This window comes from Orcinus orca, chromosome 18 (assembly GCF_937001465.1).
Source record: "Orcinus orca chromosome 18, mOrcOrc1.1, whole genome shotgun sequence".
NCBI lineage: Eukaryota > Metazoa > Chordata > Mammalia > Artiodactyla > Delphinidae > Orcinus > Orcinus orca.
Genome location: NC_064576.1, coordinates 14,100,495 through 14,124,765, shown reverse-complemented (window position 1 = coordinate 14,124,765; position 24,271 = coordinate 14,100,495). Strand labels below are relative to the sequence as shown.

Sequence of the window (24,271 nt, the reverse complement as noted above, 5' to 3'; positions counted from 1 at the left end):
CTCCCGGACCGGGGCACGAACCCGCGTCCCCTGCATCGGCAGGCGGACTCTCAACCACTGCGCCAACAGGGAAGCCCTGTAAAAAGCATTTTAACACTTACATTTCTGATGTACTCAGCAGAAAAGGAATAGGTGTTACAATTCATTTTTGTTTTCATTAAAATGACTTTAATGTGAACAATCCTTCTTTTTATAGGCAGACCTCAGAGATACTGTGTGTTCAGTTCCAGATCACAGCAGTAAAGCGAATCACGTGAATTTTTTGGTTTCCTAGTGCATACAAAAGTTATGTGTACGCTACACCGTGGTCTATTAAGTGTGCAATAGCGTTATGTCTTAAAAAAAACAATGTATATGTCTTAATTTAAAATACTTTATTGCAGGCTTCCCTGGTGGCTCAGTAGTTAAGAATCCACCTGCCAATGCAGGGGACACGGGTTTGAGCCCTGGTCCGGGAAGATCCCACATGTCACGGAGCAACTAAGCCCACGCACCACAACTACTGAGCCTACGCTCTAGAGCCCGCGAGCCACAACTACTGAGCCTGTGTGCCACAACTACTGAAGCCCATGTGCCTAGAGCCGGTGCTCAACAAGAGAAGCCACCGCAATGAGAAGCCTGCACACCGCAACCAAGAGTAGCCCCCGCTCGCCGCAACCAGAGAAAAGCCCACGTGCAGCAACAAAGATCCAACACAGCCAAAAATAAAATAAATAAAAATTAAACCCAAAAAACTTTATTGCTAAAAAATGCATCATCTGACAATGCAGGGTTGCCACAAACCTTCAATTTGTAAAAAACGCAATTATCTGCAAAGTGCAATAAAATAAGGTATGCCTGTATTCAAAACTTATTTAGACTGCCACTGTGTAATGTTCAAAAATTAGAAACATGTATTCAACAATGGAGAAATGATTAAATAACTGATGATACAGCCATAAGATCATCATGGAGCCATTAAAAAAATCATGATTTTGAATAATATTTTAAAACACAGGAAACTGTTTATGATATATTAAATGAAAAATGTATAAAGTTATAGATATAAAGCAAAATTCAAAATCTGTGAGACATATTATATGCATGGGTTTCTATACTTATAGAAACGCAACATTTACAGCATAGGAAAAAGATTGAAAGAAATTATAACAAAGCAGTAACACTGGTTATCTATGGTATTGGAATGATGAGTAATTTTAATTTTTGTTATATATTTCTCCACAAATGTCTTAAGTGGATAAACATTACCTTTATTATAGAGAAAAGGAAATATTCTTTTCAGAAAGACCCACTTTTTATAGGTCGTTGGTTTCTTAATCTTACCCGGCTCTTCTCTTTCTTGTGTTCTTGATGAAGAGCCTGAACTCGAGCTGTCCACTTGCTTTCCTACAAAATTAGTAAAACAAGAGTAATTTAGTGTAATTGTAACAATGACATCTACTCAAAACAGAAGCTTCCTTTTTAGTGAGTACCTATAAAACCCAACCATCTATTTGGTAAAATTTTAGCAGGCATTTAAAAAAGTAAATAAATACAGTCAAAAATGTTTAAACACACTTGCACTTGGTTTTAATCTTATACTCTGAGGCAAGGTTCAGCAAACATTTTCTGTTAAGGGGCTAATAGAAAATATATTAGACTCTGGGGGCCAGATGACTCAGTCACTACTACTAGGTAGGAGAACAGCCATAAGTAATATGTAAATGAAGTCATAGATGGTACATAATAGTATGGCTGTGTTCCAATAAAACTTAATTTAAAAAAACAGGTGCTAGTTTGTTAACCTCAGAAGCTAAAAGGAAACATCAAGGTTTCTGGGTCCATAGGTTCTGAACTGATAGAGCTCACAGGAAGGAGACAAAAGAAATTTAGGTGGGACCTGAGGATTTCATAACTGGGTCCTTCAACTAGTGAGACAGCAGCCTGCTGGGAGCAAATGCCAACAGTTCAGTTCAGGACCCAATTCCTGGTCCCCTACCGCATACCAGGCACCTCGCTGGGCAGCCGCTGGCAGGCTGGGAGAGAACTAAGAGACAGGCCCTGCTTGCCCTGCCCGGAAGAACAGTGGACATACAATGGAGGGTTCCCACATAATGTGCACGTGATGAGGTCCAGCTTGGAGGACTGTGGCAGTGCAATAACCCAGAACTCCTGGAGGACTCTCCAGAAGAGATGCCATCCCAGCTGAATAAGTGTCAGGGCCTGAAAACTGGAAGGTGCATAACAAAGAAAGCTGAAAAAGCAAAATCAGATTGCCTCGTCCCGGGAACCAGGAGCTCTTTGGGGCTACTGGGGCGTCAAGGTAAAGGCAAGAATGGTGGGAGATGGCAGGACCAGATGCCCAGGGACTCTGAATGCTGGTTAAGGGTCCTAGACTTTGTTCTGTGAAAGATGGGGAGCCATTGAAGGATTTTAGACAGGATGGTGACATGATCACCCTGGCTATAACACGAAAGGTAGATTGAGGGGAGAGAGGCAAGACAAGAAGCAGTGGCAGTAGTCCATGTTCAAAAACACATTTACCTTTTAAAATGACATAATATTGCTTTCTGAAAAAATCCTGAATTCATAAGCTTTAATCTCTATGTTTCCTGGCTAAAAAAAAAAAAAAAAGTTCCCCTAAATCAGTGTGATCAAAATAGCCAGGACAAAGGCTGTACTGATTACTGAGGTTCACTTCCAAATGATTGTAATTTATTTGATAAATGTAAAAGACCATCAGTTTGCCAAGGCGGCCATATATTTAAGCTCTAAAACGTCAGGGCTTCAATATGCCTTTCTATGCCTTTTGAAAGTGGGTCTACATCTGAAATATGAAAAATAACTACTAAGGTAATATGAACCAATTCAAATAGATATTAGTCAAGGAAAAACTAAACAACTTTGCCAACTGTTCTGTATCCACATCTATTAGTCAATCAGTAAGTATCGAATGAACACCTATTCTGAATTACACATGTGTTAGGAGATAAGGAGAAAAGAATCAGTCACCTTCATCGTCACTGAAAGAGGCACTTTTTTGTAGATGGTGCTTACTGTAAATTACCTCACCAAGAAAGATCAGGTCTCTGCTGAAGTAGTCACCCACTTTTACATACCTGACTATCAAGAAGTTGCATCACATTTTGGAAATCCTGGGGATGCTGAGGACGTTCTTCTTTAAGCTCATGTGCATCTTTTAATGTGCCTATGTTACACTTGATCTGCATATTGGACTTCTGGATTTCTGACAATTGCTACAAAATAAAATTCAGAATCACTGGTACAGATGTTCACACTTTTATACGACTGACACAGAGAACAAAATTGGGGAGCACCTGACTATCCTCCTGGACGTTCACCGGGCCTCTCCTGCTTCTCATTCCCAGTGGTTTTCCCGTTTCATTACCTCCAACAAAAGAACGTGCACTGGGAGAGAAAGGGAAAGGAAAACCTAAACTTTCTAATCTCAGATAATCGATCTTTAAAACTTTACTGGGCAGGCAACAGTGCCAGAAACAGAGGAACTGGGTGCACTAATTCTCAGGATGTGAGGAGGCCAGCATCTTCCAGGGACCACTAGGGACATAAGGTTTTAATGTTACCCTTTGCTTATAGGTTATTCCCAAAGTTACTGGCAGTAAATACCCTCAGAAGGTAATATGTTAACTTCAAAAACAAAAGGATGGGGGAGCATTGTCCCCTACCGCTTAAGTCTGGGCTGCACAAGGTGACTTCCTTCCAAAGAGCACAGTATGGAATGGGGGGCAGTGGGGTGGGGAGAAACCTGACAAATACTACCTCAGCCAGGTGATCAAGGTCAACACCAACAGTCATAAACCATGTAGATGGTATGTACCCTTGAAATGACGTGATGAAAATTGTACTTTATCTCTGAGGACTTCTTCCCCAAAACCCATAAACCCTGTCTAACCATGAGAAGAATATCAGGTAAATTCCAACAGAGGGGCATCCTACAATATACCTGAAAAGTACACCTTAAAACTGTCAAGGTCATCAAAAACAAGCCTGAGCCTAGAGAAACAACTAAATGTACTTAGGTATCCTGGATAGGACCCTAGGGCAGAAAAAGGATGTTAGGTAAAAGCAAAAGAAATCTGAATGAAGTATGGACTTTAGTTAATACTAATGTACTAGTATTGGCTCATTAATTGTAACAAATGTATGATACCAATTTAAGACGTTAGTAATGTGGAAAACTGTGTACAGGGTTAGGAGAGGGGTATTTATATGGAACTTTCTGTACTATTTGCTCAGTAAACCTAAAACTATTCCAAAAAATAGCCTATTATTAATAATAATTTTTAAAACGCTCTATAGCCAAAGTGGGCAAACAACCCAAATGTCCATCGAATAATGGATCAATAAAATATGGTGTATCGATACAATGAAATATCATTCGGCAATTAAAAAAATATATTGATACATACTACAGTGTGGATGAATCTTGAAAACATTATACTAAGTGAAAAGAAGCCACTCACAAAAGACCACATTTTATATGATTTAATTTATATGAAATGTCCAGCACAGGCAGATGCATAGAGACAGAAAGTAGACCTGTGGTTGCCAGGGGTGGGAGGGAGTGCCAGTGGGTACAAGGCTTCTCCTTTGGGTGATGAAATGTTCTAAAATGACTGTGATGATGGTTGCATAACTCTGTGAACATAGTAAAAACCACTGAACTGTACAGTTTAAGTGGGTGAATTGTATGATATGTAAACATCTCAAAAAAGCCGTTTGAAGAAAATAGATGGGGCTTCTCTAGCGGTACAGTGGTTAAGAATCTGCCTGCCAATGCAGGGGACACGGGTTCGAGCCCTGGTCCGGGAAGATCCCACATGCCGCAGAGCAACTAAGCCTGTGTGCCACGACTACTGAGCCTGCGCTCTAGAGCCTGCGAGCCACAACTACTGAAGCCCGCGCGCCTAGAGCCCGTGCTCTGCAACACGAGAAGCCACCGCAATGAGAAGCCCGAGCACCACAACGAAGAGTAGCCCCCACTCGCCGCAACTAGAAATAAATAAATAAATGTATTTATTAAAAAAAAATATATCTATATGAATGGTAAAAAAAGTCCTAGGTAGGGAAAAGTCCAATTCCACAATGATCCTGGGGGCAGGGATAACCATGCAGGGAATCTCAGGCAAAAGAGCCATACTGGCAGCTTTATCACAAGGAAAAAAAAAGTGTGGCCTTGATGGAGAAGACATAAAAAGCCAGTCTTAAATTGGTCACTATCAGAATCCACTATTGCGGGTAATACGGCATCCCACTTTGAGAAGACGCCAAGGGTCTGAGTTCGGGAGAAGCCCCTGGAGTAGGGGTGGTAAAAGAATTACTCCTGCCCACAGGTTCTGATGCTTAGAGCCAAGCGAGGTGATAGGGGACAGTTGAACCAACAAGGAGTTGACTGAAGAAAGCCCTATAGAAAAGACACAACGAGCCACCCTAAGTTAATTTCCCCTCAACTTTTTATTTGCAAATTACAACTTAGGAAAAAGTTGAAAGAAGAGTATAATGAACACCCGTTTCCCCTTCACCAGTTGTTAACCTCGGGCCACATTTGCTTTGTAAAGATGTGACAGCGGCTGGCAAACTTTTTCTGTAAAGAGCCAGATAGTATTTGACTTTGGGAGACACGGAAGACCTTGGTCATGACCTCTCAACTCCACGGCTCCAGCACAAAAGCTCCAGAGACAAAGTGTGGAGGAAAGAGTATGGCTGTGTTCCAAAAAACCTTCACTTGTGGACACTGAAAGGTAAACTTCATATCATTTTCACGTGTCGTGAAATATTTCTTCTTTTGACTTTTTTCAACCACTTAAAAGTGTAAAAGGCTCTCTTAGCTTGAGAGCCATACAAAATCAGGTGGTTTGTCAGGTCTGGGTCACAGGTCATAGTTTGCCCATCCCTGTGAGAGGGTTCAGGCCGTTTTAGAGAAGGATCTTAGCAGTATTCCAAAACTATCCGTCTATTTTAGTTTATAAACATGTTGGCCCCTAGAGGGAGCTCCAGACCCTTCCCTTGCCTCCTTTGCTTCACTGTGACCTCGGCTGCTCCCACGGGGAAGTGGAGGTTGCCTTTAGCGACATCCAGCTCACTCAAACCTGCTAGGACTGGGGTGAGGAAGGGGCCTGGCAAAGGCTCTCCCTCTGTCTTTCTGGGTCAGCTTCCTTCTCCCACATTGGCAATCTCTGTCAGTCTTTCTGGAAAGTTCCTTTGGAAAGCTCTAAAACTCAGGGCGGGAGTTATTGTTTGGGGCTATCTAAACCTAACCAGCTAAGAAAGAGGGACCTTCTTCTCTGATCCATCTAAAATGTACCAAGTGTCCTGCATGGGGTTTGGGGTCAAAGCTCCCACTCTCAAGGAAACGACTCTTCTGACTTGCTGTCTCTTCCGTATGCCTTGAGCTCCCAAGACTCTCAGGGAGGAGCGGTGTCTGGGCCACAGCACAACAAAGGAACTTCTGGATCCATGGGCCACATTGCCACTCTAATGCCACCTCTCAAGGCCACAACTCTAACATTGCTATGAAGACTCTGAGGTTTAATACTTACCTATTTTCAACGTTTTTTGTGGGTATTTTCGGGTGGAGCCACGTGGCTTGTGGGATCTTAGTTCCCCAACCAGTGATCAAACCTGTGACCCCAGCACTGGAAGCTCAGAGTCCTAACCACTGGACCACCAGGGAACTCCCAATACTTACATATTCTAACGCTGAATTCTTAGAAGTTAGTTCTTTAAACTCCTTCATAAACATTTCCTTGACTTTTTCCATTTCATCAGCTAGTTTCTCCTTTTCTTCTTCTTTCCATCTATCAAATAACTTCAGAAATTCTTCCTCTTTTGTTTTCTGCATTTCATATTCCTGAAATTGATTTAATACATGGCTTTCAAAGCTCTGGTATGAAGCAAGTATGCAGAAATGTAAATAAATAAACACAGTTTCACCTCAAATGGGTCAGCTAGACTTGCAAATTTCAGTTAGGCTTCTTCTGTTTGTTTTGGTTGCAAAAACACTGCATATAATGGCAGGTCTGTGCACAACGATTTTTCTAAACCAAAGGCAGCACACAGCATCCTTTTGTCCTTACATTCCTTAAAGCACAAACACAGAGGCCCAAAGTCTCAAAAGTTCTATGATCTGTGAACTTGTAGAGTAGGCATCCAATCATATGTAAAATGTAAACATACTTTAAAAGTCTATTGAGAAGAACCTTTCTTGATACCATACCAATTTGGGTAGCGTGGCCCCATCTCACCCTTAATAAACACAAATACATTTTTATATAAGCTAAATTCAAGGTCTGGTCCGATCAGTCTTTGATTTCTGGATGACCTTCTGTTGTGTATTTTTATTCTCCTAATTGGGGACCTGAACTACACTACAAATATACTCCACCTAACAAACATACAGAACACCGCACCCAACAACAGCAGAATATACATTCTTGTTAAATGCACATGGAAGATTCACCAGGATAGACTATATGTTAGGCCTTAAAATGATGTTCAATTTTAAAAGGTTGATATCATGCAAAGTATCTCCTCCAACCACAACAGAATGAGGCCAGAAATCACTAACAAAAGGAAAACCGGAAAATTCACAAATGTATGAAAATTAAACAATATACTCTTAAACAGCCAATGGGTCAAAGAAAACCTCACTAGGGAAATTCAAAAATACTTCAAGATGAATGAAAATTAAAGCACAACGTACCAAAAAAGGGAAGCAGACAAATCAGTGCTCAGAGGGAAATTTATAACTGTAAGCACCTACATTAAAAAAGGAAGGGGCTTCCCTGGTGGCGCAGTGGTTGAGAGTCCGCCTGCTGATGCAGGGGACACGGGTTCGTGCCCCGGTCCGGGAAGATCCCACATGCCACGAAGCGGCTGGGTCCGTGAGCCATGGCCGCTGAGCCTGTGTGTCTGGAGCCTGTGCTCCGCAACGGGAGAGGCCACAACAGTGAGAGGCCCGCGTACCGCAAAAAAAAAAAAAAAAAAAAAGGAAGTTCTCAAGTGACAAAAAAAGGTCGTTACATAATGATAAAGAGGTCAATTCATCAAGAAACTATAACAACTGTAAATATATATGCATGAAGCATTGGAGCACCTAAAATATATAAAGCAAATACCAACAGAATGAGAAGGAGAAATAAACAACAATACAATAATAGTAGGGGGATTTTAATACCCCACTCTCAACAATGGGTCATCCAGACAGAAAATCAATAAGGAAACACTGGAGTTGAACAATACTATAGACGAAATGGACCTAAAAGAGATATGCAGAACATCCTACCCAATAACAGCAGAATACACATCCATCTCAAGTACATACAGAATATCCTCCAGGATAGATCATATATTAGGTCATAAAACAAGTATTAACAAATTCAGGAAGACTCACTTTATATCAAGTATTTTTTCTGACCACAATGTTATGAAACTAGAAAACAGTAACAGAAGGAAAAATTGAAATTCACAAATAACTGGAAATTAAACACACATTCCTGAACGACTAATGGATCAAAGGAAAAATCAAAAGGGGAATCAAAAACATCTTGAGACAAATAAAATGGAAACACAACATACCGAAACTTATGGGATGCATTAAAAGCAGCTCTAAAAGGAAAGTTTATAGCTATAAACGCCTACATGAAGAACAAAGAAAGATCTCAAATAAGCAACCTAACATTATACCTCAAAGAACCAGAAAAAAAGAACAAACTAAGTCCCAAGTTAGCAGAAGGAAGGAAATGATAAAGGTTAGAGCAGAAATAAATGAAACACAGGATAAGAAGACAATAGAAAAGATTTAAAAAACTAAGAGTTGATTTTTTGAAAAGATAAACAAAATTGACAAACCTTTAGCTAGACTAACAAAGAAAAGAAAGAGGACTCAAATTAATGAAATTATACATGAAAGAGGAGACATTACAACTGATACTACAGAATTACAAAGGATCATGATAGCCTACTATGAACAACTGCATGCCAACCAATTGGACAATCTAGAAGAAATAAATTCCTAGAGACATGCAACCTACCAAGATTGAATCATGAAGAAAGAGAAAATCTGAACAGATGAATAATGAGTAAGGAGATTGAATCAGTAATCAAAAAACTCCCAAAAAAGAAAAGCTCAGGACCAGACGGTTTCAGTAGTGAATTCTACCAAACATTTACAAGGAATTAACCCCAATCCTTCCCAACATATAAGTGTTTCTGAATTTAGCATACCTTAGAGAATCTGACTACATGGGCATGCTGTGCAGCCTCTAGCTGAGACCTGGTGAGCTGCAGCTGCTCCTTCAACATGTCGATCTCATTCTGGAGCTTGTCAGTCTGTGCCCTTGTCTTATACTCTGCTGCAACAGAAATACCTCGTTAAAATACCATCTCTTAGAAAACCTATCTGAAAACTTTTGGGGTACATCCTACTGATAAGACAAAGACAAAGGAAACTGCTTTTTCTTGGGATATTACTTTTTTCATGCCGCATGAGCCAACTTTTACTCTCTACTATTCAATATTTATTTTCAGTCCTTCATATTATTGAGCGCTGAATTATTTTTAGCAGATTCTTTCAGCCACTAGATTGAGGTTGGATTATCCTACATAGATAGGGTGAGAGCCCGTTCAGGGAGCAAAAACGGTACAAGGAATAATCCTGGGCTCTTCTTCAAGATGCCTGTCTCAGTCAGAGAAGGGAAGCAATAGCTTCCACGGCAGGTACCACAGTATTGAAATCTCTACGGTCACCATCCTTCTGGCTCCCACCGAACTCTCCTGAGAACCTCATCTGTGCTAAGATAAGCAGAGGCTGGCATTCAAAATGCAAACTTGGGCCATAACCCATCCATGGGGCAAAAACGAACTACTGAAAAGTCGTTAAAGGGAGCAACAAGTGAAGGGAAGAATACTTATGTACATGTACTTACATGCAGATGTACACATGACTGAATGGATATACATGTGTCTGTGAGTGTAGACATGAAAGGTATGGAAACCAAGGTAGAAAGTCAGAATCTCAAAGATGACCTGAAGAAATAATACTCATTTCAGAGTCTGAAATACTCTCTGAAACGAGTATGCGATAGAATAAGATACTGAAACAGAAGAGAAAGAAGGTCAGTTTCACACTGAAGAATGGTAGGTTAATTAAAATACTTAATCTTCCCAATTTCTCCAATACATTGCTAAATTGTATCAGCGGTCCATGGCTTATAAGTGGAATTTTATGCTGTTCATATTGTTTATGCAAAGTTTAGCTGTTTCCTGAATAAATCTATTTATCTGAAATAGGCAGGAATGGAAACAAACTGGCCCAAAAGGGAGGGGAAAGCAGGCACTGAGTAACAAGCTAGAAGTACACACGTCTAGATACCGAGAACATTTAAGATTGTAATGAGAACTTCTGTGGATAACTGTGGCAATCAGCAGAATGCTTTGATCTGCTCATGGAGAAACAGACCTTGCATTCTTTGCTCCTGAGAACATTTAAATTAGTAGGAAACCTGGTTCCATGGTAAGCCTCCCATCTCCTGCTTCTTCAATTTCCCCCTCGATACACTGGTTAATTCACACTGGCACCCAAACACATCTTAGTATCTCCCACCTCAAACAAGACAAAAATTTCCCCTTGGTCTCATATTTCCCTCCAGGCACTGCCTCCTGTCCCAGCTTTCCTTCCCAGCAAACGTTACTGAAATAAATGTCTGTAATGGACAAGACCACTTCCTTGCCTGATTCCCAGCTCACTCCAATCCAGCTTTCATCCCCAATAATTCACTGAATTATGTCACATGTCAAGATCACCAACAGTCACTGTGACAATAATGGTCAGTTCTAGGTCTTCCTCTTCCTCTGTGCCTCAAGATCATTCGGTATAACTGTCTCCTTCTTGAAACACTCATGCCCCTTGGTTTCCATGACAACACACTTCCCAGACTCCCTCCTGCCTCCATCACTGTGATTTCTCACTCCCTCAGGGGCTCCTCCTGAACTCCTAGTGTGGGGCTGGCCCTAGCCATCCTCTCTTCTCTAAGTGATCTCATCCAGCCCAGTTCTGCTAACGACTCCCAGGTTTTATCTCCAGCCTGGGCCTTCACTTTGACCTCCAGACCTTCAGCATCTCCACTTGCATGGCAACTGTACGTGTGACTTAGTTGTACCCGCGGCCAACACAAATTCTCCATTCTCCTTCCTCCCTCAATCTATCTGCTCCACTCCTGGTCTGTCCCTCAGGAAACGTGACAGCCATTCACCCAAATGTATAGGACAAAAGCCCAGGATCATCTTTGCTTCATCTCTTGCTCTCTTGTTGAGTCACATCTCTGTGGCCTCTGCGTCCAGAATAAACCTTCTCCGTCTCCACTTCTCCCACCTTCCCTGGTGCCGCCCTGGTCCAGTTGCCACCTTCTCTCACCTGGGCTATCGTGCAGCCTCCTCACCTTCCCAGCTGCTTCCACCTCTGCCCCTACAGTCTGTTCCCCAAATGCAGCTAGAGGGGTCATTTTAAGGTACAGATCAGATCATGTCCCCGCAACTTAAAATCCTCCAGTGGCTTCCCATTACGCTTATTAAATCATCCACATGCCCACCCAGGGCATTCAAGGCCCTATGTGACCTAGTCCCTTCCTAACTCACCACTGCCTGGCTCACCCTGCTCCACCAACCTTCTAACTGTTCCCCAAACATGCCGTGCCCTGCCTTTTCCTCACACACCCTCACAGTGCGAGTTCCCCTTGCCCGGGATATACATTTCCCAAATTTCCTGCAGGCTGGGACCCCAGCACCATTCTGGTTTCTGATCAAATAGCGCCTCCTTAATGAAGAGTCACTAGGAGTCACTCTCCATCCCATTCTCCTACTTTATGTTCTTCATTGCACTTGCCACCATTTGAAAAGAATCACTCATTCATTTGTTTAAATGTGAATCCTCCATCCCTCCCATTAGGGTGTAAGAGAGCCAGACAGGGTCTGTCTTGCTTATGACGGTATCCCCGACCCCTAAGGCAGTGCATGGCACACAGTAGGGGCTCAATACTAACTAAATGAGTGAACAAGGACTATGATGCTTTCTTTTAAAAGGATTGAGAGATGCTTTGGACCATGTCTCACTGAAAAAAGAAAAAGGCACCAGAAAGAAAACAGATCTTTGAGGTAGCGCTCACGACTTACCAAGATGAGAATCTTCAGGGTGGCGGCGCTGAATATGACTTTGTAGAAAAGCTTGGTTCATAAAGGCCTTGTCACAAAAACGGCACTGAAAAGGAGAGAGCAACAAATCCAAGTGTCTGTAACAAGTGCCCTTCCACCTAATTTGAATTAAAATTTGGGTCCCTGAAGCATTATCTCTTGGGGGATTTCCCCCAAATGTTACCACCCTGGCAAGTGATACCGAAAGCATAACTAAGAAGACATACAAGACCAGGGTGTTCTTCCCAAACTGAACACAGGACAGTGAAAGCCATCTCTTGACAGTTAAAGTAGCCCATCTTGGTGGTTTTGGGAACCCCTGATGCTTCCCCTGTTAAGACTGGTGGTTCACAGCCCGCCAGCATCAACTTGTTCATGACACTCCAGTCATGCCAGCCTCTTCCTGTCCCTCAAGCAAGCCAGCTTCAGACCCTTTGCATTGGCTGGTTCCCTGCCTGAATCTTCCCCAGACCTTCCCATTCAAGATGTCATTTACGGAGCATCTTCCACGCTCGGGCTGAGCTGCACGTCCTCAGCAAATCTTCCTGCATGAGCCTCCTGACAGGCACTGTCCCATCACACTGTCTTGTTTTCATCATTGTACATCTCACCAGTTAATATTTTCAGGTTTATTTACTTCACTTGCTTATTGTCTCCTGCCTAATCCCTCTAGGTTCTAGCATGTCAGCTTCCTGAGAGCATGAACTCTTTTCTCTCTTATTCATAGCTTTATCCCCAAAGACCAGCATTAAAAAATCATTGAGCACATGCTTAGAAATATTTGGCCTCCTAAAATGAATTTACTGGGAAAAAAAAATCAATCCTACCTGTATCTCTATTCTCTACTTTAACACAATTTTTAAGCAAAAAATTCAACTTGTTTCATCTATATCCTCCCCCCTGGATTACTCTGAAGTCAGTCCTGGATACTGTATATTTCATTTGTCAATATTTCAGAATCTATCTCCAAAAGGACTTTCTTTTAACACGATCATAATATTATCCCACCTTTTAAAATGTGAAAATTTCTTATTTATCAACAAATATCCAACCATTTGTTTATTTTTTCCCCAATAATTCACACATTGTCTTAGAAAACATTTTTGCAGTTTGTTGTGAATCAGGATACAAATAAGGTCATATCCTGCAACTGGTTGTTTTGTCTCTTAATTCTGTTTTTGTCTATAGGCTGAGCCTCCAAGCTCCTTTTCCTTATAATTCTTTTGCTGAAGACACCGAACACTTGTCCTGCAGAGTTACTCTCAGTCTGGATTTTGCTGTTTCATCTCTATTGTGCTATTTACATGTTCTCCTATTCAGCTTTTGCCTTACTCTTAATCAGTATAATTGCATCAGAAAACTTTAGGTTCTAACTTCCCAGAAAATTAACATTATGGCATATTTCTCAGCATTACATTTCAGAGGATCTTTACAGCATCTTTTACGACTTCTCTGCCCATGAGGACTGTTCTGGTTTCCTCACAACAGTTTAGGGACTGCCCACACTGGCTCGGGTGTAAGTGTGGCTCTCACACAGCACTGGAGAAAGGAAAGGAAGAGGAAACACGGAAGTGTAACTTTTAATTTCTCAAAATAGAAAATACGTATTTTAACTACTGCAATAATACAGAAGACTCATGAGCTCAGGGTAAGAAGGGGCTCATACTCCAAAAAGAAAAGACTGACATTTTGACTACACCAACATGAGAAACTTCTATGACAAAAATACCAAAACAAAGTTAATAGACTTCTGGTTTCTGGATCTGCATGTAAAGAGCTTGAAAATCGCCACTCCATCCTAACAACAAGGAAAAAGCTGAACAGACTGAAAAATCCACAACTCTTCTTGGATCTGTAAGAGAGGGGAGGATACAGGGCAAACCACTGCCCCTGAGTGTGCTTTTCAACACTGCACTTTAAGTCCTTGCTAATGTAATAAGGCAAGAAAAAAATTAAAAGATATACAGACTGGGAAGGAAGACACAGAACTGTCCTAGTTTGCAGATGACATGATCGTCTGTGTAAAAAATCCAAAAGGATTGCCAAAAAACTCCTGGAACTAATAACCAGGTATAGCAAAGTTGCAGGATACGAGGTTAATATACAAAAGTCAACTGCTTTCCTATATACCAGTAATGAACAAGTGGAATCTGAAATTAAAAATGTAATAACATTTACATTAGCACCCCCCAAAATGAAATACTTAGGTCTGTTGATAACGGGGCAAGCTATGCATGTGTAGGGGCAGGAGATATATGGAAACTTTTTGTACCTTCCCCTCAATGAAACTAAAATTGCTCTAAAAGAAAAAACTTAAGTTCACACAAACACCTGCAAGTGAATGTTTATAGCAGCATTATTCATAAGAGCCAGATACGGGTTCCAGGCAAGATATTCTACAAAAGTAAAAGGTTAACAGACTCTGATTCATGTACACCATGGAATACTAGTCAGTTTTTAAAAAATGAATGAATTAGTGAAACCTGAAACAACTGGTCTATCAGGTCCCCAAAGCCAAAACTATCTGATCTACCATCACTGGGATTAAAACATACTTTATAATAGATCTTACAGTAATTAGAAACTTAATAAAAGTCAGATCATTCTTTACAATGAAAAACAGCAGGAGGTTCAGGAATCCTACTGATTGCACAAAGATTCTGCCTTAGAAATAATAAAGTTCCCTTTCAGGGTAAGAAGGTGGGAAGGAATTCTACATCACGTAGAATCAAATTTCTCCATTAATAAGATAATTATAAAACTTTAAAAAATGCTGTAAAATCTTTATCCTATAACCCTTTGCATTTTCTTAAAAAAATAGTTTTAAATATATGATAAATATGTTTGATATACAGATGAATGATATAAACTGCTTTTTCAAAGGAGTTCCCTTAAAGCATCTTTAGGACAGAAAGTGACATAAAGAATTAAGAAAAATTAGGTACTATGAACTATTCACAGAAAGGAATCTGATACTCTTTCCTTGACAACCCCAGGGATATAATATGTCAAATTATGTTCAGTGTACTTGGTTTCAGAATGTTGGCTACATGTAGGTTGTATGCTATGTAAAACATGTAAATGTCTTAATACCACTTCTATCCAAAATCATTAAAAATTTAAAAATACTTAGTGTAATGGAATTAACACAAGAACTCAGGGTTCCTTTACCTAAATGAGTAGGATAGAGGTTTTTGATTCCTCCAGATGTTTTTTAAGACCTCTCAAAGACCATGACGGAGAATAGGAGATAAAGATTTTCACTATGCCCACTAAGAGCTAGGCCCTGTTACATCACTATCTTTAAAAATTTCCACGGCAACCACTTTATCCATGAAGAAATCAAAGCTCAGGAAAGTTAAGTTGCAGCCTTATTGGTTGCACAGTTTGACCCATGTCTCTCTGACAGCAAAATGCATGCTTTTTCTACTCCCCAACACTCATCTCCAACTCCAAGGGGCTCAATAATTGGAACAAGGGACAGAAATTCACTGACAGATTCCAAAATCTATCTGTGTTGCTGAAGTGTGGGGAGGAATCTGAGTCTTCCAGCTGTGAAAATGAAAGGTCTCCTTAGAGTCTAAGTCCTATTATAATCCACTGGAATTTTTTAATTTTTAAAGTTTTAAAAATAATTTGATAGCCAGATCACTGGTACACACTGGCCTTTACACATGGCCATCAAACTTCCCCGGCTGTTGGAGGTTTCTATTTAAATAAAAATTCACACTGCAGACTAAAGTCAAATAACTATTTAAACAAAATCAATTGACTTCCCATAAATTTTACTATAGGCCAAATATCCCTAGCTTACAAATCTGTAACAAAGGTTATAACACCGTGGAATCCCTGCTAGCTTACATGCCAACTATTCTTAGCAGCAGTCTTTGACTACCCCTCCCTGAAACACTGATTCTCACAGCAGCTCAGCACTGTGACCTCTGGCCTTCTGGTCTGTGGGTTCATAAAGAGATAGGTCACAGGTAGCCACAGCTCACTACAGGGAAGCCACTGCAGAAATCAACATCCACTTGTTGCAAGCTATTTACTGAGCTTTCCTCGTGCTATACCTGCATTATCTCACGGGATTCTCAGAGCAACCCTACTACTAATGTTCTCATTTTCCAGATGAGGAAACTGAGGTTTAGAAGTTAAAAGACTTGCACAGAGGAATAGGTGGAATTCAAACCCAGGTAGTCTAACTCCGGAGTTGTCACCCTAAAAGCTCTCACTGCTCAAGAACTCCATAAAGAGACAATGGCAAGTCACTTAATAGAGGGCAGAGTATACGTGTACTACACTAAGTAGGAAAAGGTGGTGTGGTCATTCCTATCTCTTTTTGGCCACACCTGGGCACACCGTACAGCTACCACCGCCATTCAGAGTCTGAGTGGCCAAGAGTTGGCAGGTGTCACTCATTTGATAAAAGTGAGCCATTACTTTTTTAATCCTCATATTATCATTCGCATTTGAAAATCTTTACTTACGAACAGCTATTTTTATGATAACCAAAAGAACGCAAACAAAGTTTATAAACATACAATTTTTATGTTACAGGTTTTAATGTTTCACTGAATAATACCAAAGCCAGGTAAGCTTTCTTTAATGTTTTAAACAGAACCTATTCTATCCATTTTACGATAATGACATTTAAAAAGCCATCTCAGCACTATTTATAAATATTTAGTTTTTAAATAGCATTTATGAAACACATAGGCAATTAGCAACATCAGGTATCATTGGATGACTATACCTAAAGGTTGTATACCCAAGGCTAAACATTAAGACTTTCTAACAGCATTCTTTCCCAACTGTTCACCTAGTTTAAGTACACTTCTCTCAAGGCTCCTGTTGGGTCAGTCTTAAGCACTATTAACCTCACTGTTTTCTGAGCCCTACACCCAGTTCTCCACATTCACTCCTGCTTTGGCTCCACCATTACCTAAATCCACTGAGGCCTTTTAAGTCCTATTTAGTCAAAATGACTGGAATGTAGGGGTGTGAAATCAATCTTGTCAGTCTATTGCTTACTTTGATATCTTCATCAAACATCCTTTGCTTCTTCTACCTAACCAATAAAAAAGATAAATATGCTGATTTCTGTTACACACAAAAATGACAATATTTATCTTGGGTTCAATGTCTAACCCCTAACAGTTGGGAGATTAAGAACAAAAAGGCAAAATTTAAAACATTTTTAAGTAGCATTGTTATATCAGCAAGTATTCTCCTGCTTAGGAAATAGACACATTGAAATACTTAAGAGTCTGCGACTCACTGCCAAATGGTTCAAAGGTAATAGTATGAAACAGAGACAGAGAAAATAAAGCCAATGTGGCAAATGTTAATAATTGGTGTAAGGAAGTTTTTGCACTGATTTGTAATCTTTCTGTAAATTTAAAAATATTTCAAAATTTAAAAATGAGGAAAAAAAATCCACAAATTTAAGCATTCCATATCATTTGGGGCCGCAGCTCAACAGCAATTTGTACCTGGTTTATTTTTCATTACACCGATTAGGAGGAAGAAACAGTTTCTTAAACAACCAGCTTTTAGATAATTCAATAAAGCACCGCAGTCAACGTTACTTAATTATTAACCCTATGTTAGTCTACACAAGGTAATGAACCACGTTATCTGTTGGTTAAAATTACTCTTTCGCTTAAATATATGCTGTTTCTTTTAATTTAGAGTACAAATCAAAAAAAAAAAAAAAAAAGGCAGTGCTGTAGGAAAGGACTCTTAATATCCCAGCCAGTAGGAATTGAGGGTTTTATTGGGTAATCAAAAGGCAGCTTCTCACCTGGTAATAGCTGGCTTTGGCCTCAATCATCAGCTGCTGGGTGGAGATCAACTTTTTCCTGCGTTTACACTCTTCCTTGAGTAACTTGATCTCGCCGGCCTGCTTGGTGAGGAGCTTCTTGCTCTGCTCGCACTCGGCCAGGCTCAGGCGCAGCCGCTCCTCCAGGTTGTGCAGCTGCGAGGTGAGGAACTCCTGCGAGTGCAGCAGGTACTCGATGGTGAGCTGCGCCAGGCGGATGAGCTTCAGCAGCACCGGGTCCACCCCAGACTGGCAGTGCGGGCACTTCTCGTCCTCCAGCTTGCAGAAGGTGATATTCATGATGTTCTCCTGCAGCGTGAGCACGTCCACGGCGCCTGCCACCTTGTCCACGTCGATGGCGCTCAGCCGCCGCCAGTCCACGTTCTCCAGCCGCGGGCGGAACTGGAAGAAGGGCAGGGGGCCCGAAGCCGCGCTGGCGGGGCCGCAGGCCATGGCGGCCCCGCCCGCCGCGGCGGCTTCGGAGGCGGGTCTCTCCAGGCTGTTGGCGAGCGGGTAGTAGACGTGCTTCTGAAAGGGCTGCGGGAAGGAGAGAGAATGGGGGAGGCGGAGGGGGCTGGGAGTTCCGTGGAGTCCCCGCCGCCCCAGCCCGGCATCGGCAGGCGGGCATCCCCGGCTTGCCGCCTCTTACCATGCTTGGAAGCAAATCCGCCGCCTCTGCCGGCTTCGGAGGAGGGGGTAGTCCCGTCTACCCGGCCCGGGCCGCCGCCGCCCCACCCCTCGGAGCGGGGAGAAGGCCGGGTCCCGGCGGCGGCGGCGGCCTAAGGCCTGGGCGTCTAGGCCGTTGTTATGGCAGCGCCACGGGCGTGGACCTGGAGCAAAGTGCGAGCCGGCCAGCGCGCGGTCAGCGTGCGCCCAGGGCCCTGCGGGGCCAAAGAAGAACTCGTCGTGAGCCAGCCGAGGACACACCGGTCCACCTCGAGAGGGCACACTTCCTGAGCGCCGGCTGGCGGGGCACCACCTTGCAAGTCTAGGCGCGGGGAGCCACATCCTAGCTGCCAGCCTCTGATCCTCGCCTTAGGTTTTTGAGATTAGAAAGAACCATTCATCCTCCTCTTTCACGCACAACTCAGAAAACGTGAAGCAACAAATCTATGTAAAATTAAATGGGATGGAGGGGGGCCTACTGCAAAAGGGCACGAAGACACTTTGGGGTATAATAAAAAAATGTTCTCTATTTTGATTGTCTTGTTGATTACCCGGGCATATACATTTTTCCAAACTCACTGAATGGGTTGGCCACCTAGATATAACATTCGGATAGAATTTCAAACCAAAGAACTTCCCCAAATATGTAATACCTTACTTGTCTTTCCAAAAGGATACTTTTTTTCAAAATGTGAAGATAAAGACAATTATATGGAGGGGGAACTTTACAGGGCCCTGGTATTTACCTTACAAACTTGTGTGGCAGCTGCATTCAGTTTTCTGGAGAGGCTGAACTATTTCTAGCAGCAACTCGTAGAACTCAGGCCTCTCATTCTCGAGGTCTTCTGGGAGCTGCCTGTGGTTACCATAGAGATGGATGAACTGAGGAAAAGCCAGCCATTCCTCAGTCCACCGGGGAGTCCCTGCTTGGACCAACCATCAGGAAAATTTTTGTCTCTCCTAACACCCAAAGAACAGAAGAAACGAAAATACAGTTCAGAGTAACTGGAAGCAAACTTGTTCAAACATTTCTAGCCCTTTCTAGACACTGAGAACTAGAAATAAGCCCACAGGAAAGCATCCAGAAACTAAGCACACACTTCATTAGACTTCATAGAAGCCGTGCATCCAAATAATTTTGAACGGGATTTTGAAAGAAAAAGAGCTATTATCGATTAACTACAGCCAGCATGACAGTCTTAAAGATCTAGCTTCAAAGTCTGATTCTTCCATTTACTTGCTGCCTTACCTACAAGTTACGGCAGCCCTAGGCTTCAGTTTCCCAGTCTGTGAAATAGACGTCAGGATACCGACCTGGCAGGTCTATGTACCCTGGACTCCATCCACTGGGCTGCAGGATCAGCGGGAACAAGGGCCGTGGTCTCTCTTGCTCACCGTTATATCCCCAGCACCTGGCATAGATCAGGCACGGAGAGGCGCGTTAAGAATTTGCCAAAAGGACAAGTGGATAAAGAATGATCCAAATGAGGGGCTTCCCCCGTGGCTCAGTGGTTAAGAATCCACCTGCCAATGCAGGGGACACGGGTTCGAGCCCTGGTCCGGGAAGATCCCACGTGCCCGTGCGCCACAACTACTGAGCCTGTGCTCTAGAGCCCGTGGGCCACAATTACTGGGCCTGCATGCTGCAACTATTGAAGCCTGAGTGCCTAGAGCCCGTGCTCCCCAACAAGAGAAGCCACCGCAATGAGAAGCCCGCGCACCACAAGGAAGACTAGCCCCTGCGGGCCGCAACTAGAGAAAGCCCAGGGGCAGCAACAAAGACCCAGACAAAAATAAATTAATTAAATAAATTAAAAAAAAAAACGATCCGAATGAATTAGGCGCTTAGGAAACGTCAGCTCCTGACCCCTGTTCCCTCACATTTCCTGTGCCCCCGGGCTCTGGGTCCAAGCCCTTAAAACTTGGGGGTCTATCCGCGCGCTCCCACTGCATTCTGGGGAGGAGACGCGCGGGGCTCGAGGCGCCCATCTCCGTTCGCCGCCACCACTCCGCCCGGCCGCGAGCGCCGCGCCGCTGGCCACCCTCGCCCCTCCGCTGAATCTGAGTCGCAAGATGGCCGGAACAGGAAAGAAGGGGCACGCTTTCCCGTTCCCTCTGCAGGGCCCCCAGCCGGGCGCAGCGCCTCCCGCCCCAGGCGCACCATGGGGACGACCGCCGAACCCACAAAGACAAAGGCCGGGGAACGCAGGCTCCAGTGGGGTCCCGGCGCCGCCCCTTAGAAGGCAAGCAAACGGGGGAGTGGGGGGCTGCGGCAGCCAGGCCAGCGGGGTCTGCAGCGCCTCGGCTCGCAGCGGGAAAAGAGGAAGGAGGGCCCGGCTTCGCGGGCACCCAGAGGCCCCGGCCTCCCCTGGGCGCCTGGCGCATCCCTGACCTCGACTCACCCCAGCTGCGCGCTTCTGGGCGGGCGCCGGGCGCTGCAGGCGGACAGGGGCGAAGCTGCGGACGCAGGCTCCAGGGGCGCTGCTAGCGCGGGCGGGCCTGTGGAGGCCGAGGAGCAGTCGGGAGGGAAGCGGCGGGCCAGCTCCTTCTTCCAGGACGCAGAGTGAGGCCTGTCTGTTCTGGGCAAGTTGTGGCGAGGCTAACCGCCTGGCGCCTCTCCAGGCCCTCCCAGATTCCCGGCCACGGGCGCCTCGGGATCCCCCCACCCCCCTCCCGCCCCCTCCCATCTGCGATCTCCCTCCGGCCTCTTCTCTCTGCTTCCCGGCTCCTCCGGCAGCTGGGCGGGACCGTGCGCGTCTAGACCGCCGCGCGAAAATGCGCTCCGCCAATCCCGCTGTTGGTGCAGACACGTGGTGCCTGGGCGCGCTCTGTTGCTGGCGTGGGATGCTCGCCCCAGGAAGACTTTTCAAAGAGAAACCAGATTTACTCCTACCCTGCGGTTAGCCTAACGCCCAGCTATCTAATTTCCAATAGAGGCAGGGGCGTTTTGTGAATTCCTTCTAAGAGATGCATTTTAATCGCAGAAGTCTGCAGATGCAAGAGACCTTATAGGGCTATCTCATGCAGCCTTGCGCTTGAGTGACGGGGAAAACAGGATTAAAGACCATGTGCCGAAGCACACAAGGATTTAAATCCATCTAGATTCCGTGTCTCTTTTGGTTATGCCCATTTTAGGACGAAAGTCGTGGATCTCTGTTGGCAGAAAGTTTGTCGGTGGGGGAGAGGGGACGTCCGGGGTCAAGAGTAAGGTAACTGTTTTTTAACCTAAAACTGGAACACACGGTCTAACAATGGGGCAAAATTCCATATAATGCGTAATCCAGAAAGTATGCACATATTTTAACAACCACGAGGTTGACCCAGATTGAGAAATTTGAGTGCATCTTTTGCAAAATCTTACTGTCTGTTGTAGCAAAATAGTTCTTCACTTAGAAAGGAGTAACTTCAGAATTTTTGTTGGATGACAACGTGTTACTGTAAAATGCCTTTCCTTGTGTTTCTGTTTGACTGAATTAACTTTATCGGCTACTTTATTTAGCACAAGGCATCAAAAATAGTAATAGCTCAAAAAGTATTTATGTTGAATTCCTTTCTTGTTTTAGTTTTTAATTAAAATCATAAGACCTAGGACAACCTTAACAGGTTTTTAAAAATTTGTCCAATTTCAATTTAATGCTTAAATTGGAAAGATCCAGGATCCCATAAAAATTCTCTAAAGTAGTATGGGTAAAGATTTCTAGATAGAAATTTCAGGCAATGTGAGGGAGATGTGGCCACTGCTTTGCAAAATCTATATACTCTGTAGCCCTTTGTGGTGTGTGTGTGCGTGCCTTAGAGGATAATTGCTTAATTAACATTATTTGATAATACACCATTTGTGTTACCAGTATGCCACATATGCAGAATTGGAAGAAATAAGATGAACCAGTTGACCTTGGCATTGGCATAGCAGCAATCATACATTCTTTTTTTTTTTTTTTTTAATTTTATTTATTTATTTATTTATTTTTGGCTGTGTTGGGTCTTCGTTGCGGTGCACGGGTCTTCGTTGCGGTGCACGGGCTTTCTCCAGTTGCGGTGAGCGGGGGCTACTCTGTTGCAGTGCATGGGCTTCTCATTGTCGAGGCTTCTCGTTGCGGAGCACGGGCTCTAGGCACTCGGGCTTCAGTAGCTGTGGCATGTGGGCTCAGTAGTTGTGGCTTGCGGGCTCTAGAGCACAGGCTCTGTAGTTGTGGAGCACAAGCTTAGTTGCTCCGCGGCATGTGGGATCTTCCCGGACCAGGGCTCGAACCTGTGTCCCTTGCATTGGTAGGCAGATTCTTAACCACTGGGCCACCAGGGAAGCCCAATCATACATTCTTGATCCTTTCAAACCTCTTATACCAGTTATCACAGCTGAGCAGGGTGTTGCTGTGGTAATTAAATAATTAAAAAATTTAAAGGTATTTAGGTATCTGTCTCCTGCATCAGACTATGAGAACCTGATGTTCTAGCACACTAAGCACATAGTAAGTGCTCAAATAAGTATGTGGTTTTGAAGACAGAAATGATCCTAAAAAAGGAAACTAGAAATATTGGTTACTATTGATCATTTTGTGTAGTTAGTAAATTAAAGTGTTATATCTGAATTTATTTCAAATTTTTGTTTTCATTTCTCCTGTTTGAAAACAGCAAGTGTGACAAAATGAAAATTACATTGAGGCAGGCAGTTGGGGATGGTGGCTAGCATGGTATCTATTTATTATTAAACATTACCAGGTCTTATAGGAGTAAAACAAAGATTAGATATTCAACGTGGACTTTGAATCAAAGTAATTAAAAGGTATCAAATCAGACAATACATGTTGTTTCTGCCCTTCGTTTTTGATCACCTGGCTAATGTCTTTTAGTTATAATTATAATATCATATATAGTATACAGAAAAGTGTGTAAGATATATATGTACAGTTTAAAGAATAATCAAGTGAACATTTGTATACCCACCCCCCAGTTTAAACCATTCCTAGCATTTTGGAAACTCCTCTTTGTACCTCCCCAATCATATCCCTTTCCATCCTCCTACTTAACAGTTGTCCCAACTTTTGGGTTAAATCATTCCCTTTTTCATACAGTTTACACATTATATTGTTTACATATTATATAGACAGTATATTATTTACTTTTGAAAAATTGAGTAGCAAGCACAAATTGTGTAAAGATGAGTCAGATGAGTGTCAGGGTCCATACTGCCTTTTAAGGCAAGAGGGCTTCCACTCTGGCCTGGCCCTTTAGAAAAGCCCAAGAAGCCAATGGACCTGGTCCTCCCATAGCCTGTGCTCTCCCATTCTAGCCCATACTTCATAGAACCTTGGAACTTCCTGCACAAACCATCCACGCCAACTCTCAGAGCCTGTATGGGCTGCTTCTCCAAGTCTGTCTTCTCAAAGACGGACTGTATTGCTCATGGTTAGCTACATGGGGTGGCCGCAGTCAGCAGACTATTTAGAAGTACTGAATAGCGCAGGTATATGGATTGGCAAATAGAACCCTTAGGCACACAAGGCCTCTCTCTGGTCGGGATGGTGCCAGGATACAAAAGAGAAGAGTTGCTGCCTGGGAGCTTGGCTGAGTGCAAGA

General features: G+C 43.1%; 1 protein-coding gene across 17 annotated transcripts in view; it reads right to left on the bottom strand.

Annotated features, from left to right (window-relative positions):
- DZIP1 (DAZ interacting zinc finger protein 1) overlaps positions 1 to 21,364 on the bottom strand; it is a 54,372-nt gene extending 33,008 nt beyond the window's left edge. For 2 of the 17 annotated variants that reach the window (XM_033435123.2, XM_033435129.2), the window contains exons 1-12: positions 21,097 to 21,358; positions 20,009 to 20,106; positions 19,441 to 19,550; positions 18,678 to 18,909; positions 18,011 to 18,565; positions 17,239 to 17,271; positions 12,190 to 12,274; positions 11,435 to 11,509; positions 9,247 to 9,374; positions 6,710 to 6,871; positions 3,099 to 3,236; positions 1,324 to 1,386 (exon numbers count right to left, since the gene is read on the bottom strand). In XM_033435123.2, coding sequence (XP_033291014.1) covers positions 1,324 to 1,386; positions 3,099 to 3,236; positions 6,710 to 6,871; positions 9,247 to 9,374; positions 11,435 to 11,509; positions 12,190 to 12,274; positions 17,239 to 17,271; positions 18,011 to 18,565; positions 18,678 to 18,680 — 1,242 coding nt within the window. In that variant the 5' untranslated portion in view covers positions 18,681 to 18,909; positions 19,441 to 19,550; positions 20,009 to 20,106; positions 21,097 to 21,358. Of the gene's footprint in view, positions 1 to 1,323; positions 1,387 to 3,098; positions 3,237 to 6,709; positions 6,872 to 9,246; positions 9,375 to 11,434; positions 11,510 to 12,189; positions 12,275 to 13,622; positions 13,742 to 17,238; positions 17,276 to 18,010; positions 18,566 to 18,677; positions 18,910 to 19,440; positions 19,655 to 20,008; positions 20,107 to 21,086 lie in introns of those variants that run through there. The other 15 variants (XR_004485268.2, XR_004485267.2, XM_049701022.1 and 12 more) reach the window with 15 other exon arrangements.
- Between the last annotated feature and the right edge of the window lie 2,907 nt (positions 21,365 to 24,271).